This window comes from Typopeltis vanoorti, chromosome 3 (genome assembly GCF_054136105.1).
Source record: "Typopeltis vanoorti isolate ZY-2024b chromosome 3, IOZ_Tvanoo_1.0, whole genome shotgun sequence".
NCBI lineage: Eukaryota > Metazoa > Arthropoda > Arachnida > Uropygi > Thelyphonidae > Typopeltis > Typopeltis vanoorti.
In genome coordinates, this window is record NC_143551.1 from 146,989,139 (window position 1) to 147,004,820 (window position 15,682).

Genomic DNA, 15,682 nt, shown 5'->3' on the forward strand with positions numbered 1-15,682 from the left:
TTGACGTTTATGAACATTCTATTATTTGTCGTCACAGACTTACGCTGGTTATTAGTCAGTACGTTCAGCATACATTTTTCCATGCGCTCCAGTTGCCTTTTCGCTCTGTGTATCACACCATTCAAACGTGCAATTTCACTACTCGCATTTATTTCACCATTTTTATTATCAATCAAATCATCCATTCGTTCTGTATTTCTACCTTCATTTACACTTTCAACGACGTGCTCACACCTATCTGGCACTACCATGCAATTCTCTATCACACCGCCATTTTCTACATTCTGACTATCGTTAACGATATCACTCTCGCCACCCGAAACATGCTTGAGATCATCATTCTCCTTACACTTTCTGCATATATTAATTCCACTATCACCCTCTAACCAGACTCCCACCGCTCTTTGCAAAACATACATCTCACAGACAGCACACTGCATAAATTCGTTTATATCAACACTCTTAAACAAACATGGCGACCTGGCCGCCATTTTTTTCTTTATTGGTGCCATATGTACGCTATCTTATCTTAAAAATTATACTTAAAATAACAGAAAACACAAAAATTGCACAGACACCCCAAGAAACAAAAAGCAAACAATACTACTTAAAATTCTAGTAAAATTAACAAAGTTAACACAAAATACTACTAATCTTTTCAGGAGCTCTCAAAAGCCGACAATCAAATCAGTGCGACACCACGCGGAATGATAAGAAGATATGATAAGATATAAGAATATAATAAATATATATATAAAGTATATAAAGAATATATATAATGATAAGATATAAGAAGCAATATTTAATTGGATAAACATTTATTGTTTCTCATGATATCTGTCTTTGGAAGAAATTTCTTGAAGTTACCTTTCTGCCATTTTAAGTAGCTTTATAAGGATACAGAGAAAAATGTTGATGGAACAGAACATTAATAATGCATTAGCAGAGACATCTGTTTTGGCAATTTGGTTTGACTTTTGGATTTCACATAACACTAGATTTATGAATAATTATTTTGTCAAAAGATATTTATCCAGTGCTGAATTTGAGCACATTTGATTAGGCAACTGAATTCAAGACATGAATATTATTTCAAGTCAAGTTAGATATGTGTTGCATGAGCAACACATATCTAGTTTGACTTGAAACCATCACCGGTTTCGACCTTTACTGAGGTCTGGCTCTCACTGATAAGACTTCAATAAAAGTTGAAACTGGTGGTGATAGTGGCCATTCCCATAATTCATAGCATTATACATGTCTGTAAGGATATATATATGCCTTGCATTATGGGATACTAAGGAAATTGAGGCGAAGCCATTGGCCTCTATATACAAGTAGCCTAGTCATGAAGTTACTTCACGTCCAAACTTTGTTTGCTTACACCAAAATGGTGTAAGCAAACAAAGTGGATATAGGATGAAACCAGAATATAATTTTTTGGCATCTTTAACTTACAGAGAATTGGTATTTTACCTAAGGGTTATGACTGTCAACAAATGATTCTTGCATATGTATAACAGGTGTTCCTATGTAGGCATTCCAGCTTAATGATCCAATATCAATGACCAGTAGATATATTAAATTCTTCTAACATGATCATCATTATTATTATTATTTCGGGCTACTCCAAGGAGTCTTTAGACTCATCGAGGGAGGCCCTAAACATTATGTCCATCACAACTATTCGACATTCATACAGTATCTATCATACCTTGCCTTGAACTCATTCACTGTCATAGCACCCACAACAGACTCTGGCAGCTTATTCCACTCGTTTACTACTCTAAAAGTAAAGAACCCAGCTCTAACACCCCTGCTAACCACACTCTTGCCCAGCAGCCATAGGTGTCCCCTAGTTCTCCCACCACCAGTCCTGATCTCAAAAATATCCTCTGAATTAATCACATAGAATCCTTTTAGCAATCTGAATGTCTCAATCATATCTCCAATTTTCTGCCTATCAACTAGTTTCTGCAACCCACAAATCTTCAACCTGTTCTCATATGGTTCATTCCATAGACCTACTATCATCTTAGTCACTCGCCTCTGGATCCTCTCCACATCCTCCCCATCAAGAAGGAACCGAGGTGACCAAATCTGGGCACAGTAGTCGAGATGAGGTCTTATCAGGGCTCGGTACAGAAGTACAATAACTTGCTTGTCTCTGCTCGTCAAGGTACTTTTCAACAACCAAGTGAGTTGATGAGCTGATTTAGCTACTTTTGCAATGTGCCCCCTAAACTTCATCTCCCTATCCACCAACACTCCCAAGTCTCTGGCCTCATCAATCTCTTGAAGTACAGTTCCACCAATGTGGTATACTGCTGCTAATCTTTTCACCCAAAATGCATAACCTTACATTTTGTCACATTAAATTGACATCCATTCTCCTTAGCCCAGAACTCCAATCTATCTAAGTCATCCTGCAAGACTTTGACATCTTCTGCATTCACTATTGCCCTACCCAACTTTGCATCATCATCATCAGCGAACAAATGAACTGTTCCACTTAGATCCTTCCCTATATCGTTAATGAACAGATTAAACAGCAGTGGTCCAAGAACAGAACCCTGTGGCACACCACTAGTCACAGGCCGTCTTTTGAACTCTACTCCTGAATAAACTACTTTTTGATATCTCTCCATCAACCACCCACCTATCCATCTCACCAACCCTATATCCATTCCCATATGTTGTAGTTTACGGATTAGAATTCCATGTGGTATCCTGTCAAACGCCTTTGCCAGGTCCAGCAGTATCACTGTAAACCCATTACCCTTATCCAGTTCAGCCGTCACTTTGTTATAAAACTTGAGCAAGTTACTGAGCAATGATCTACCCTTCACAAAGCCATGCTGTCCCCTGTACAGTATCTCATTTTCATCAATCCATTGCTGTATTTTTCCCTTGACTACTTTCTCCAAGACCTTGACAACGACTCCTGATATGCTGATCGGTCGGTAATTTGCCACCATAGTCTTGGATCCTCCTTTATGCAGTGAAACTATTTTCCCCTCTTTCCAGGCCTTCGGGACTAAACCAGACACGAGACTCAGATTAAACAACATGGTCAAGGGCACTGATAATTCCTTAGCCGCGTCACGCAAGACCCGTGCCGGTATACCATCCAATCCCACAGATGTATTCACATTAAGGTTCTGTAATAGACTATTCACCTCCACTTCATTCATCACAATTCCCGTATAAACTAATGGTTCCTTCATTTTTTCAATGTCACCACCTGGATGATATACTTTTGCAAAGTGTGCGCTCAGTAACTCTACTATATCGACTGGTTCAGTGACCTCCTTACCATCGTCATTCCTTAAAATTATTTTGCAATGTACAGTTTTTTTCTTGCTTGCAGCATATTGAAAGAACTGTTTGGGATTCTCTTTTGCTTGCATAGCTAGTTTCCTTTCATAATCGGCTTTTGCTGTTTTTACCACACTCGTTACCCTTCTGGCCTGCACTTTATACTGTTCGTGTGCCTGCAGGTTACCCCTTTCTTTAAATTCCCTCCACAGTTGTTTCTTTTTTTGCAGATCAAGCTTAATGGTGTTATTCATCCATTTAACCCCTACTTGTTTTACTATTCGGACCCTGGGTATACAATCAGCCACAACCTCCTGTAAATGCTCCTTGACCACTTCCCATGCTCTATCGACATCCAGCCCTTGCAATTGTACATGCCATGGCACTGATCCAAGCAATCTCCTAAGCTTGTCATACTTGCCAGCACGGTAATTCCACATATACCCTGTCTTAATCGAAATTTCCACACCTTTAGCCACCTCCCAGGTCAAGACCTTATGATCACTCTCACCAATAGGTGGCAACATGGTCATATTCATTACAGTCAAATTGTGAGATGCTATTACCAGGTCAAGCACTCTCACACCCCTAGTATTTTCAATTACATGCTGCCTCAGATAGTTATCCCTTAATAATTGAATAAAATCCATTTCCTTCCTCACATGTGTCCTCTCCTCCTTCCAATCAATGTTACCATAGTTGAAATCCCCCATAATAATTACCCTCCTTCCACTCATTTCATCAATTTGTTTATGCATACTATCTCCACCATCTATTCCATCACCTGGTCTATAGCAGCACCCAACTGTATATTTTATTCTGCCAGTCTCAATCTCACACCAAATAGCCTCAAATAAGCTCCTTTCACTATCCTGCAATACAACTTCAATTCTCCTTGGCTGCAGTTCATCAGCTATCATCAATAACACTCCCCCCCATTTTATTCTCTCTGTCCCTCCTAAACACTATAACCTACACATTCTATCCCACTAACTATATTATCTTCTGTCAGCCATGTTTCACTAATGCCAATAACCTGTGGCCAGGAAGAGCGAATGAAGGCCAAAAATTCTTCCTTCTTGTTCCTAATACTCCTGGCATTAGTATACATGAAATGCAGTGATCCCTTTGTCCCACCCCTATCTTGATGCGCTATTCTAAATGTCCCATTCCCATTTTTTGTCCTTAGTGCTGGCTCTGGTACATTATATACATTTTTACACTCAACTGTCTCACTGAAGTTTGCATATCCACTCTCCCCCCCTCCTTGGTAGTTCTAGTTTCCCTGGTTCTCCACATCCATTTTCACTTCATTCAGCAACACTTTTTCCAGTCTCCATACACCAAGTCCATTCAAACGCAGGCCATCCATCTTGTATAAGTCCTTTCGCCCATCAAACTCATTCCACACGTCCACAAATTCCACACCACACCGTCTGCATAACCTGCGCATAATGTCATTTGCGATTATGGTCCTCCTAAACTCCTCTCTGTCATACCGGCAACAGACTCACCATTTTAACTCTGTCACTCTTTTCTTCGCTATCTTTAACAATACTTTCAAGTCCTCTCTCATAAAAAATTTATCACCTTTCAATTCATTCGTACCCACCACAATTATTAATTCTTTCACCCTCTGTTTTTGCACTCTAATACTGTCACTTACATCCTTAAATTTCGCACCCAGTAAGTACGATTTAGTTACACTCCCATCTATCACTCCTCTTAATAACGAGTCACCATACAACACGCTTTCCTTCATTTCAGAAACTCTCCCACTCTTACGCTGTTCATTTACGTTAGCCGAATCACTCTGGAAAGAGTTTTGCAGGTGCTCTAATTGCCGTTGTGCATTTTGTATCACTGCGCGCAACCTAGCGATCTCACTTCCTACAAATAATTCCTCATTTTTTTTTATCATTCAAACCATTTTCTCTTTCTGTATAGTTGCTCTCACTCTTTCTTAGATCAGCGCTCTCATTGCCATCTTGTACATCGCAATTCCATATCAAGCCACTATTTTCACTCTCAATCTGGCTTTCTTCAACCATAACTGTCTCACAACCTGACACATACTTCAACTCCTCACTTTGCTTACACTTTCTGCACATTCTCCCACCACTATCACTTTCAATCCAAACTCCAGCCTCATTCGGGAATGCATACATTCCACACACACACACACCACATTGGACAAATTCTCTCACATTATAGTTTTTGAACAATCAATGAATCATCATCAATGAATGTGGATGCAGAGCACTACATTGCTGAGATTAACAAAAATGCAATAAAACACATAAGCCTAACTTGAGGCAGATAGAACATTAATTTCATCAGAATTTTATCCAAAGTGCAAGCAGTTACCATAATATGTAAGTAGCATAACTAGCACTTTTTTCCTTTCCCCAAATGTTTTTCAAGGGGTATTTTGTGATCAGCCCCAAGCAGTTTCATCACTAGATCTGTAAAACTTTTGGGCACTGTCCACAGAGTGGTTTGCAACACTGCATAGAGAAGGCTTTGGATTTCCTAATAAAAACACTAAATGCTATACATATACAAAATTCAGTACTCAGAATCAAGGAGTGGAATTAACAGCTAGAAGAAAAACATACAGAAACAGCTATATTTTGATTATCATCATTGCAAATTGTTGAATACAAATCTCACATTGAAAAGATCATAATAACCAATCCCATCTATTGTCAGTTTTGTGTGTGTGTCAACGATGATTTTTGATTGGAAAGATATGGGCTCAAATCCTATCTAAGATGCAAAGAACTTTTATCAGGGCGTTTTTCCTCCTGACAAACTGGACAGATGAACATATAAAACTTACAGATACAGCAGATAAGATTAACCACCCTATCATAAGTAGAGTAAGCAGGTTTCTAAGAAGTCAAGTTACTTGGCCAGGAGAGACCATTTAGCCTGCCTAACACAAAAGGAATGATGTGAAGCCATTAGCCTCTATATACAAGTAGCCTAGTCATGAAGTTACTTCACGTGCAAACTGCATGTGTGTGTGTGTGTGTGGGTGTGTGTGATCTCACACACATACAAACATGCATGCTCTAAATGGTTATTTCTTCCTTTCTTACATTCAAAACATCAGAATGAGCATTATAACAAATAAAAGTGTATAATTATCACTTTTTCATTGCAGCTTGTAATATGCACTACAACATTCTAAAACTCAACGAATAGTCCAGAGAAAGAATAAAATGTAATTTAATATCACAGTATTAAGTCAAATAAGGATAAAAATTCTTCAACCTTATGCTCATCGTATATATGTGGTACAATATTTGATCTTCCGTAGATCAATATCACTCTAACAGAATATGGAGGTGGAATAACTTCAGGATGACTAACAGTTGGCAACTCAATCTTCTCTGCACTAGTAAAGTAGATTATAAATTTAACTATATCAGTAATGATATCTTTAACTATATAATAAATTAAAAAATTTATGAAATATTTGAGAATAAATAAAATATACCTTAAACAGTAATTATTCCTGAAGTGGATATGTTTAAGATGTTCAAATCAAAGGCATATTAAGCCAACAGAGTACATTAATATTTAGCATTGAGAGGTAAAGACAAAATTTATCAAGTCCATAATTCTGATTATACAAAGTAGTATAATTTCCAAAAATATCACTATGAGTTACTCTTACTTAAAAAAATGCATTGGCATACAAACTGAAATGTAACCAACACAAATTTTTACAAAACTATACAGTGACATAAAATACTTAAGAATATAATGAATTAATATCAAGATATAGATCCAGAAAGGCTTCTAATTTGCAAATTAAATAATGAATAATGAGGATATTAAAAATTTATCATCTTCTTTAGCCAAATAAAATGAAACTTGGAAAGTTTTGAAATTTTACCAGACAGTCAATCCAATCACTATGCTTGTATTGTGTCCTTTTTTATAATCTTATAAGAGAAACAGGTGTAAATAAAATTGGACTTTATGACTGTGTTTGTAGAAACATTTCATGTTTTCTAAACTGTGTGTATGTGTGGAGGGGTGAGGATTGATTCTGCATCAAGGAAGTGCAAAGTAACATCATTAATAACAGATACAATCATGTTATTTGAGGAGAACAACTGCCATCCAGAAATTACATAAGTGGTAATTCTGAACTAAAATTTTACAACTTAAGCCTATTTTGATAAATTTTAAGCAATTATTCCCAGATGTACAGCATAAGTGATGAATTTTATAGCATATAAAATTCAATTTTTTTGTAAAAAGAAATTCTTACATAACACGATATTGACTTGTAATTTTCTTAGTATGTATCTTATACTAGCAAAACTAAGATGTTCCTACAATTTTTTGTATAATACTTCAAACCAATATACCAAACACAGATATTTATATACTTCAACACAGTTATTTATTTTAAAATTTAGAACTTATAAATTTCTAACTTAATATATTAATGACAATAAAAATATTTCAGAAAAATATTTAATAAAAATAACAATAACATTGCCCATTGCTTTGCTCACCCCCCCCCCCCCAAGTATACTGGATTCCCTCTATGTGGGATGCCCCCCCCTCCCCAGTTTGAAAACCTCTCCATTACAGGATATTTAGCCAATTGATGTAAAGTTGTCAGCCTCAATATACAATATAGCCTAGTCATGAAGACTCTTCACATGTAAACTTGGTTTGCTTATATTTGGATAAAGGATTAAACAAGAATATAATTTCCTGGCAAGTTGAATGCAATTTGTAACCAAGTTAAAAAAAAAAAAAAACTTTCGGCAACTATCTCTGATCCAGAGTATTTTAATAATAAGGTGATACATCTTTTTTTATTTGTACAAGGAAAATATATGACTTCTGCATTAATTCAATCTTGTCATCTCTTCTGGGTCTGGCTTCCACTGATGAAACCTCAATAATGGTCAAACTAGTCTGGGTAGTGGCTCTTCCCTGCACAGCATTGTGCATGTCCAAAAGGAAGTGTGTTTTGTATTATGGGATACTAAGGCAACTGATGTAAAATCATCAGCTTCTACATACATGTAGTATAGTCATGAAGATATATCATGTACAAATTATTTGCTTACACTTAGATAAAGAATTAATAAGAATACGATTTCTACAAAAAAGTATGTGTACACTACAAATGTTGTGATAATGAATGGTGTCACTATATAAGAAGGCTATTAAAGTGGTCTGTTTTAAATGCAGTATCTTGGATAATTTGAAATTGTAACTATCCTGCTCAATAACCAGTGGTTGTACTTTCTATTTCAAATCCATTGTATTTTTTTTTAATATTGCCCCTATTCATGTAAGGTTATTTGCAATTAATCTCTAGCCCGCCCACATTTTTTACTGTGGGCAGGCTAGGGATTTTTTTTTTCCTATTTGTATCTATTTTATATATATTTTGTATTTTTCATTTATTTTTTACATAGTCCAGAAATCCTACTCTAGAGACCAAAGACAATCACAAACATCCATGCTCACAGCAGGATTTGAATCTCTGAACCTGCAGTATACTCTTGTATCTTGGATAATTTGAAATTGTAACTATCAACAATAATGTTACCAATAAGAGTTCCTTGCTTTATGTGTTTTCTTTCTCTCTAGACTAATTTATGAACAGACACCTTTCAGGAACCACTTCTTGAGAAGAAATAAAGCAACTACTTACCATTTTTATAAGACTTGCCCTTTCTTTCAGATTTTTTCATTGCATAGAATTCCTTAAATTTCTAGGATTCATTTTGTATCCTACTACAGTATTCAGGTCTCCAATAACAACTAGTTTTTATGTTTCTTCAGATGCACTTTCCAATGACTCGAAATATTCTTCCCTACTGGAAACTTCAGAAGGCCACAACACATAAGTAAGTTTACTAGACAATTTTCTATCTTGAAATTTATCAAATTATAATAGCAATAAATATAAAAATAGCTGACAAATATAGATTTTTAGCATTTCCAAGAGAGAAAAATTTCTGATGGAAAAACACTGTATACACTGTGTTTTCTGAATTTCCCAGGCAGAATTTTGTTGAAAAAAAACACAAACGACAAATTCTGAGTGAGCAACCAAAACCTTCTATGATTGCCTGTTTGTTTACTTATGTGATCATCATAATCATTATCAAATTTCTGACATGTACCTTCACAATGAGTGTACAGGATATCAGGATAGTACTACAGGAAAGTTTAAATCATGTCAAAATCTTCCTAACATCCTATTAACAATTTTCCTCCAATTTAATCTGTTATGACTCTAATATTATCAGATCAATCTGAACAAACACCCCAACTCAACATCACCAGAGTTAGAGATCGGTACTATAAACATAAGAAGCCTGAATGGCAAAGAAATGGAGCTAGCTGAGGAATTAGATAAGTACCAGATCGACATAATAGGGGTGATTGAAACAAAAAAGACAAAAACTGGCAAGATCTTTCTGAGCAATAAATACAAAATGTTATATTCAGGCAATGACAATCAAGGAAAAGAAGGAGTAGCCATTGTATTCAACACTAAATACCAGGCTAATCTTCTTGAATGGCAGGCAGTCTCAAGTAGAGTGATGTGAGCAAATATCAGAATGGGGAACTGGACAATGAGACTTATTTGTGCCTATGGTCCCACAGAAGGTTCTACTAAGGTAGAAGTGGAGGGATTTTTTGAGGATTTAGAGAAAGCATCTGACACAATGAAAAAGGAAAAATTCGTCCTTGTTGGGGATCTAAATAGCGGAGCAGAAAATAATTGTCAGACATACAAAAATATTTTGGGAAAATTTGGAGAAAAGAGCAAAGCTAATAATAATGGCAAGCACTTGATGGATTTCTGATCAGGACATGGACTGGTTAGTACTAACACCATGTTCCAACATGAAAATGTGCACAAATTCACATGGAGAGAAGAGACAAGAAATAAGAAGAGTCTTATTGACTATATTATTGTTGATAGTGATGTTTTCTCCCTTGTGCAAGACACCAGAGTGTACAGAGGATTTGAAATTGGAAGTGATCACTATTTAGTCTTGAGCAGGATAAAATTGAATTTCATATTGAAAAGAATAACATGTAAGAAAGTTTTAAAGCAAATAGAAGTTGAGTAGCTCTCAGATGTGAACTGTAGACTAAAATACACAAACATGATTGAAGAAAATATGAAAGAGTTTGAGAACAGGAATCAAACCTTGGATATTCAGTGGCAAGCCTTGAAGAAAACCCTAATTGATTCAGCCAGAGAGGCATGTGGTGAAGTTGTCTGGTGGACACAGGAAGTTAAAGAGGAAGTGAATGAAAAGAAGAAGGTATATCAAAAGTTCCTGGCAAATAAGTCAGCTTGTGCTCTTCAAGAATACAGAGACAAATGTAAGAAAGCTAAACATTGCGTAAAATTAGCAAGAAAAGTCATGGGAGTACTTTGGCAAGAACATAGAAAATAAATATCAAGAAGGTGGCAAAATATTCTGGAGGTTGTTGAAGAGGCTTACAAATGGAGGAAAGAATACTCTTAAAGGAGTTATAGATGATAAAGGTGACATGAAAACGGGAGAAAAAGATATCCTTGAAGTATGGAGTAATTACTTCGAAAAATTGCTAAATGAAACAAGCAGTGATAGCACAGTGGTAAAAAACACTCAACAGGCATACAGTCAGGAATACATATCCATACTTGAAGTAGAAAAAGCCATCAAAGGCTTGAAATGTGGAAAGGCAGCAGGAGTATGATATTCGACCAGAAATACTGAAGTATGGTGGTATAAAAGTCTTACAGTGGCTGCAATGCATAGTTCAGAAGGCCTGGAGAGAGGGACGAATTCCCGACGATTGGAGTAGAGCTCTCATAGTACCGGTATATAAAAAGGGAAATAAAACTGAATGTGAGAATTACAGAGGTATTTCCCTATTGAGTGTTCCTGGTAAGATATATGCAAGTATACTTGAGAAATGGTTCAGAAGAATTGTAGAAGAAAAGCTTGGTGAAGAACAAGCTGGATTCCAGCCGAATAGAGGCTGTCATGATCAGATTTTCACTTTATGACAAATAGTGGAGAAATCATGGGAATATAACAAAGATTTCTATTTGAGTTTTGTAGATCTGGAAAAGGCATACGATAAGGTGCCAAGAGATAAGCTATTCAATACACTACAGTTATATGGTGTCAATGGGGCATTACATCAAGTAATACTTAGTCTTTATTTGAGTTGTAAGTCAGCAGTTAGAATTGAAGGACGTACAGGAAGAGTTTTTAATGTTAAATCTGGTGTAAGAGAAGGATGTACATTATCCCCTCTGTTATTCATTATCTATATGGACCACATTATGAAGGAAAGTGGTATTAAACATGATATCAAAATTGGAGATGTTGATGTCAGCTCTTTGCTTTATGCAGACGATGTTATACTTCTAAATAAATCTGCTACAAGTCTGCAAGATTCTCTGACTAAATTGAATAGCTGTTGTAATAGATATGGTATGAAGATCAGCAATAAAAAGACAAAGACAATGAAAATAGGCAGAATCATTGAAAATGTCAACTGCATTGTGAATGGAGAACCTGTGGAACAAGTAAAACATTTCACCTACTTAAGCACGATTTTTAGTGAAGATGGTAAATTAAATATGGAAATAGAGAACAGAATCAATAAAGCTGGTATGGTAGGATGTCAATTGAATAAATTCATATGGAATAAGAGAGAAATTAGTCAGAATACTAAATTAGCTGTATACAAGACAGTGTTCAAACCAGTTTTAACTTATAGATCTGAGAGCTGGGTTAGAAGTAAAACACTTGACCAAAGACTAAAGACCACAGATATGAGAACCTTGAGAAAGATTATAGGCATGAGCAGATGGCATCAATGGCAATATCATATTAAAAATGAGGATATTTGGAAAGAACTTGACGTTGTCGGCATCCAGGAATACGTTAGCAGAACTAATCTCAGGTGGTATGGTCATTTAAACAGAATGGGCAAGGAAAGATTGGCAAAACAAGTGTTCTGTGCTAGGTTGGCAGGAAAACGACCCCGAGGAAGACCAAGATATAGGTGGATTGATACAGTACAATGTGCCTTAGGTGACAGAAATATAAGATCTGATAATATTGGAGTCTTCACAAGTAACAGACTGATCTGGAGGAAAATTGTAGATAGGAAGTTAGTAATGATGAAAATTTTTCATGTAGTACTATCATATCCTGTATACCCCTTGAAGGTATATGGCAGGAATTTGATGATGATATTTCTGTCCTCTAAGGCACTTTTTCCTGTATCAATCCATGTAGATCAGTGGTTCTCAAACTTTTTGAAGTTGGGGTGCATTTCAAATCCTACAAATAATTGTAGGCACACTATATACAAATTTCGAAGTATAAGAAGTAGTGAAACAAACGGCAGCAAAAACACAATATATACAACACAGTTCCTAACAATAACACCACCGAAGAACACTTGTATCTAACCGATGAACAACTGCAGCACAATTTGAGACAAAAAACCACACTATCAACAAAAGTTTATGACTTTTGCTACTGAGGCTTTCATACATATCAAGTCTGAGACTGGACACTTCCACACAAAATTTTTTCTTTTCATTTATGGAGACAAAAATACACGTGCTGGAGTAATTACTTCATTATAAGTAAGACAATAACACTTCTGTATCAAGGTCATCGTCAGGAAAACATACATATGATAGAACACAAGCTACATGACACTACACAAAAGTAAGATAAATCTAAATGCTTTGTTAATCGTTCACTCTGATGAAAAAAAAATTTTTTTTAATTTTAAAAAATAAAATAAAAAATAATAATAATTAAAATATATAAAAATATAAATTAACAAAATAAAGGCAACATACAGCTATTTGCTGATGATGCAAAGATAGGTAGGGCAATCAGGAATACAGTTGATATGCAGTACTTGCAGAATGATATGAATAGGCTGGAATTGTGGGCATGGGAAAATGGATGTCAGTTCAATGTCAATAAATGTAAAGTCATGCACTTACTTTTGCATATTTTGATAGAAGAAACTGATCTGGCTAGGGACCTTGGAGTGTTAATAAATAGGAAGTTTAAGTTCAGAAACCATGTGGCAAAGATTGCAAATACAACTCAAAAGATAATTGCAATGCTGAAACAAAATTTGACATGTTTTTCATTCATACATGGACAGGCAAAAATTAGGGGGCAATACTGCATATGAAGATTTACTATTGTACACAAATCACTTGAAGAAATTAAAGACTTTGCATTTGATTTCAAGATCATCATAACATGATTGCACTAGAATGGATTCCAAAATCCTTTGAATGTAATGTATCTAAAGTTGTATTTAATTTACAAGAAGAATTCATTGAAAGGGCAAAAGATTTTAAAGCCAAATCTATCCTTCAAACAAAAGGATATGCTACTCATTGGAATAAGGGGTCTGTGAGAGAAAAATATTTTCATGGGAGGATTGGCAGATAAACAAAAGATTTGGAACCCCAGATTTAGAAGAATCCCACATATTTAGCCCTCATCACCCCAAAAGTACCAATTTTATCTAACAGTAACCCACTCACAGAAGTAACGCAGATGCACAATTTTTTTGGGTGAGATTCACAGTAAAAAATTAGTGGCTCACTTTTCATTGTTTTTGCTGACTTCATAGTAAAAACATGGAGTTTTGTATACCTGGTTAATGATAGCTGACAGAGTCCGAAAGAGGCATGATAAGATGCCATGCTGCAGGCCTATCTATTTGGCAAACTGTTGAAAAACTGGGCCATCCCAGGTCAACAAGTGATACAATACTGAGACAGAAGCTCAAGGAGTCAATTGCAGGTGCTAACTGCAGTAGACAACCCACTAAACTCATCGAACGTGACTATAAGGTTCTGTGAAGTAGAAAATGCATAACTGCAATTGGTCAGCCAACAAATTGAATGCAGAGTTCTGGCATCAACTGAACACAAATCTGTACAAAAACATTCAGAATTGAGACACACAACATGGGTTTCCATGGCAAGACTGCAACATGCAAGCCCCACATTACCCAAACAAACATGCAGCATCGTCTTTAGCGGTACAAAGAGCATGTACAGTGAAACATGGAAGCTTGGAAAGCGGTGTTATGGACCAATGAATCACTATACTCTTTACTGAGCAAATGGATCGGCATGGGTGTGGCAGATGCCCAGTGAATATCTCTTACCAGAGTGCTTAGCTCTGACTATGAAATTCGGAGGAAGCAGTGTGATGGTATGGTCCTGCTTGTCCTGGTTTAGCCTCAGACCTCTGTTTGTGGTACTATGAACATTTAACTCTGAGAGGTATCTGAACATTCATGTGTGTGTTATTTCTATGAAACTGACCACTGTCTCTTTCAGCAAGACAATGCACAGCATCATAAGGCTACTGTTGTAACTGTATGGTTTGTAGACATTAACGTACCCACACGTGACTGGCCTCCATAGAGCCTTGATCTCAACCTACTGAACATCTGTGAGATGAACTGAAGCATCAGGTGAAGTCAAGGGACTTCTGCCCCAGCAACAGTCCATGACCTAATTACAAGCCTACAGGAAAATTGGTCCAAAATTCCCAATGATCAGTATCATACGCTTGTGGAAAGTATGCCCTGTAGGACTGCTGCAGTCATCGCAGTGAAAGGAGGTCCTACATCTTATCAAGGTGTGTGTGCTATGGCCTGTTTGTTCCTCACACTATGGTGTCCGTTGCCTTCTTTACAAGCAGTGTATATATAAAAACATTTTTTTTTTGTATTTTACATATTAGTGTTTACTGATTAAATATTTTTGAAACATAAAAATGAAAAACCAAGAGATATTCTACAATTGGAGAAGGATCATAATCAGTAATTTCACTCCAGAAAAAAATCTCAAAGGTGCATGATTAGCAATTTTCCGTAAATCACAGACATACTTAAATTGTATTGCTCTACTTGGCCAAGTAGCAATAGCATTTCCAAAATCTGTAATATTATGATAAAATTAAAATTAATTTCCAAAAGCTACATTTTTGAGATCCCTTTTAAAACCTGTTCAATGATACACAGTAAAAACTGTTTTAATTTTCTATAAAAGTTCCAAATTATTTAAAAAACTCACTTCATGACTGGACAATATTGGAAATCTTACAGTGAAATCACCCATCATTTCAGTTACATCAATTGAGAGCACACGTATGTAGAATACTTAATTTTCAGATACGAAATATTGCAGCTATTTTGGGATTTATACCTAGTTTATGAACCCCCCCCCCCAAAAAAAATTTCATAATGATATCATAATAAATAATGCTGCAAGCTTAGTGAAATTCAATTACAA

The 15,682-nt window shown here is 36.0% G+C and overlaps 1 protein-coding gene across 2 annotated transcripts in view; it reads right to left on the reverse strand.

Moving 5' to 3' along the window:
* LOC150108641 (BRISC and BRCA1-A complex member 1-like) overlaps nucleotides 1-15,682 on the reverse strand; it is a 103,671-nt gene that overhangs the window by 19,152 nt on the left and 68,837 nt on the right. For both annotated transcript variants that reach the window (XM_090390905.1, XM_090390906.1), the window contains exon 6: nucleotides 6,598-6,721. In XM_090390905.1, coding sequence (XP_090247031.1) covers nucleotides 6,598-6,721 — 124 coding nt within the window. The remainder of the gene's footprint in view (nucleotides 1-6,597; nucleotides 6,722-15,682) is intronic.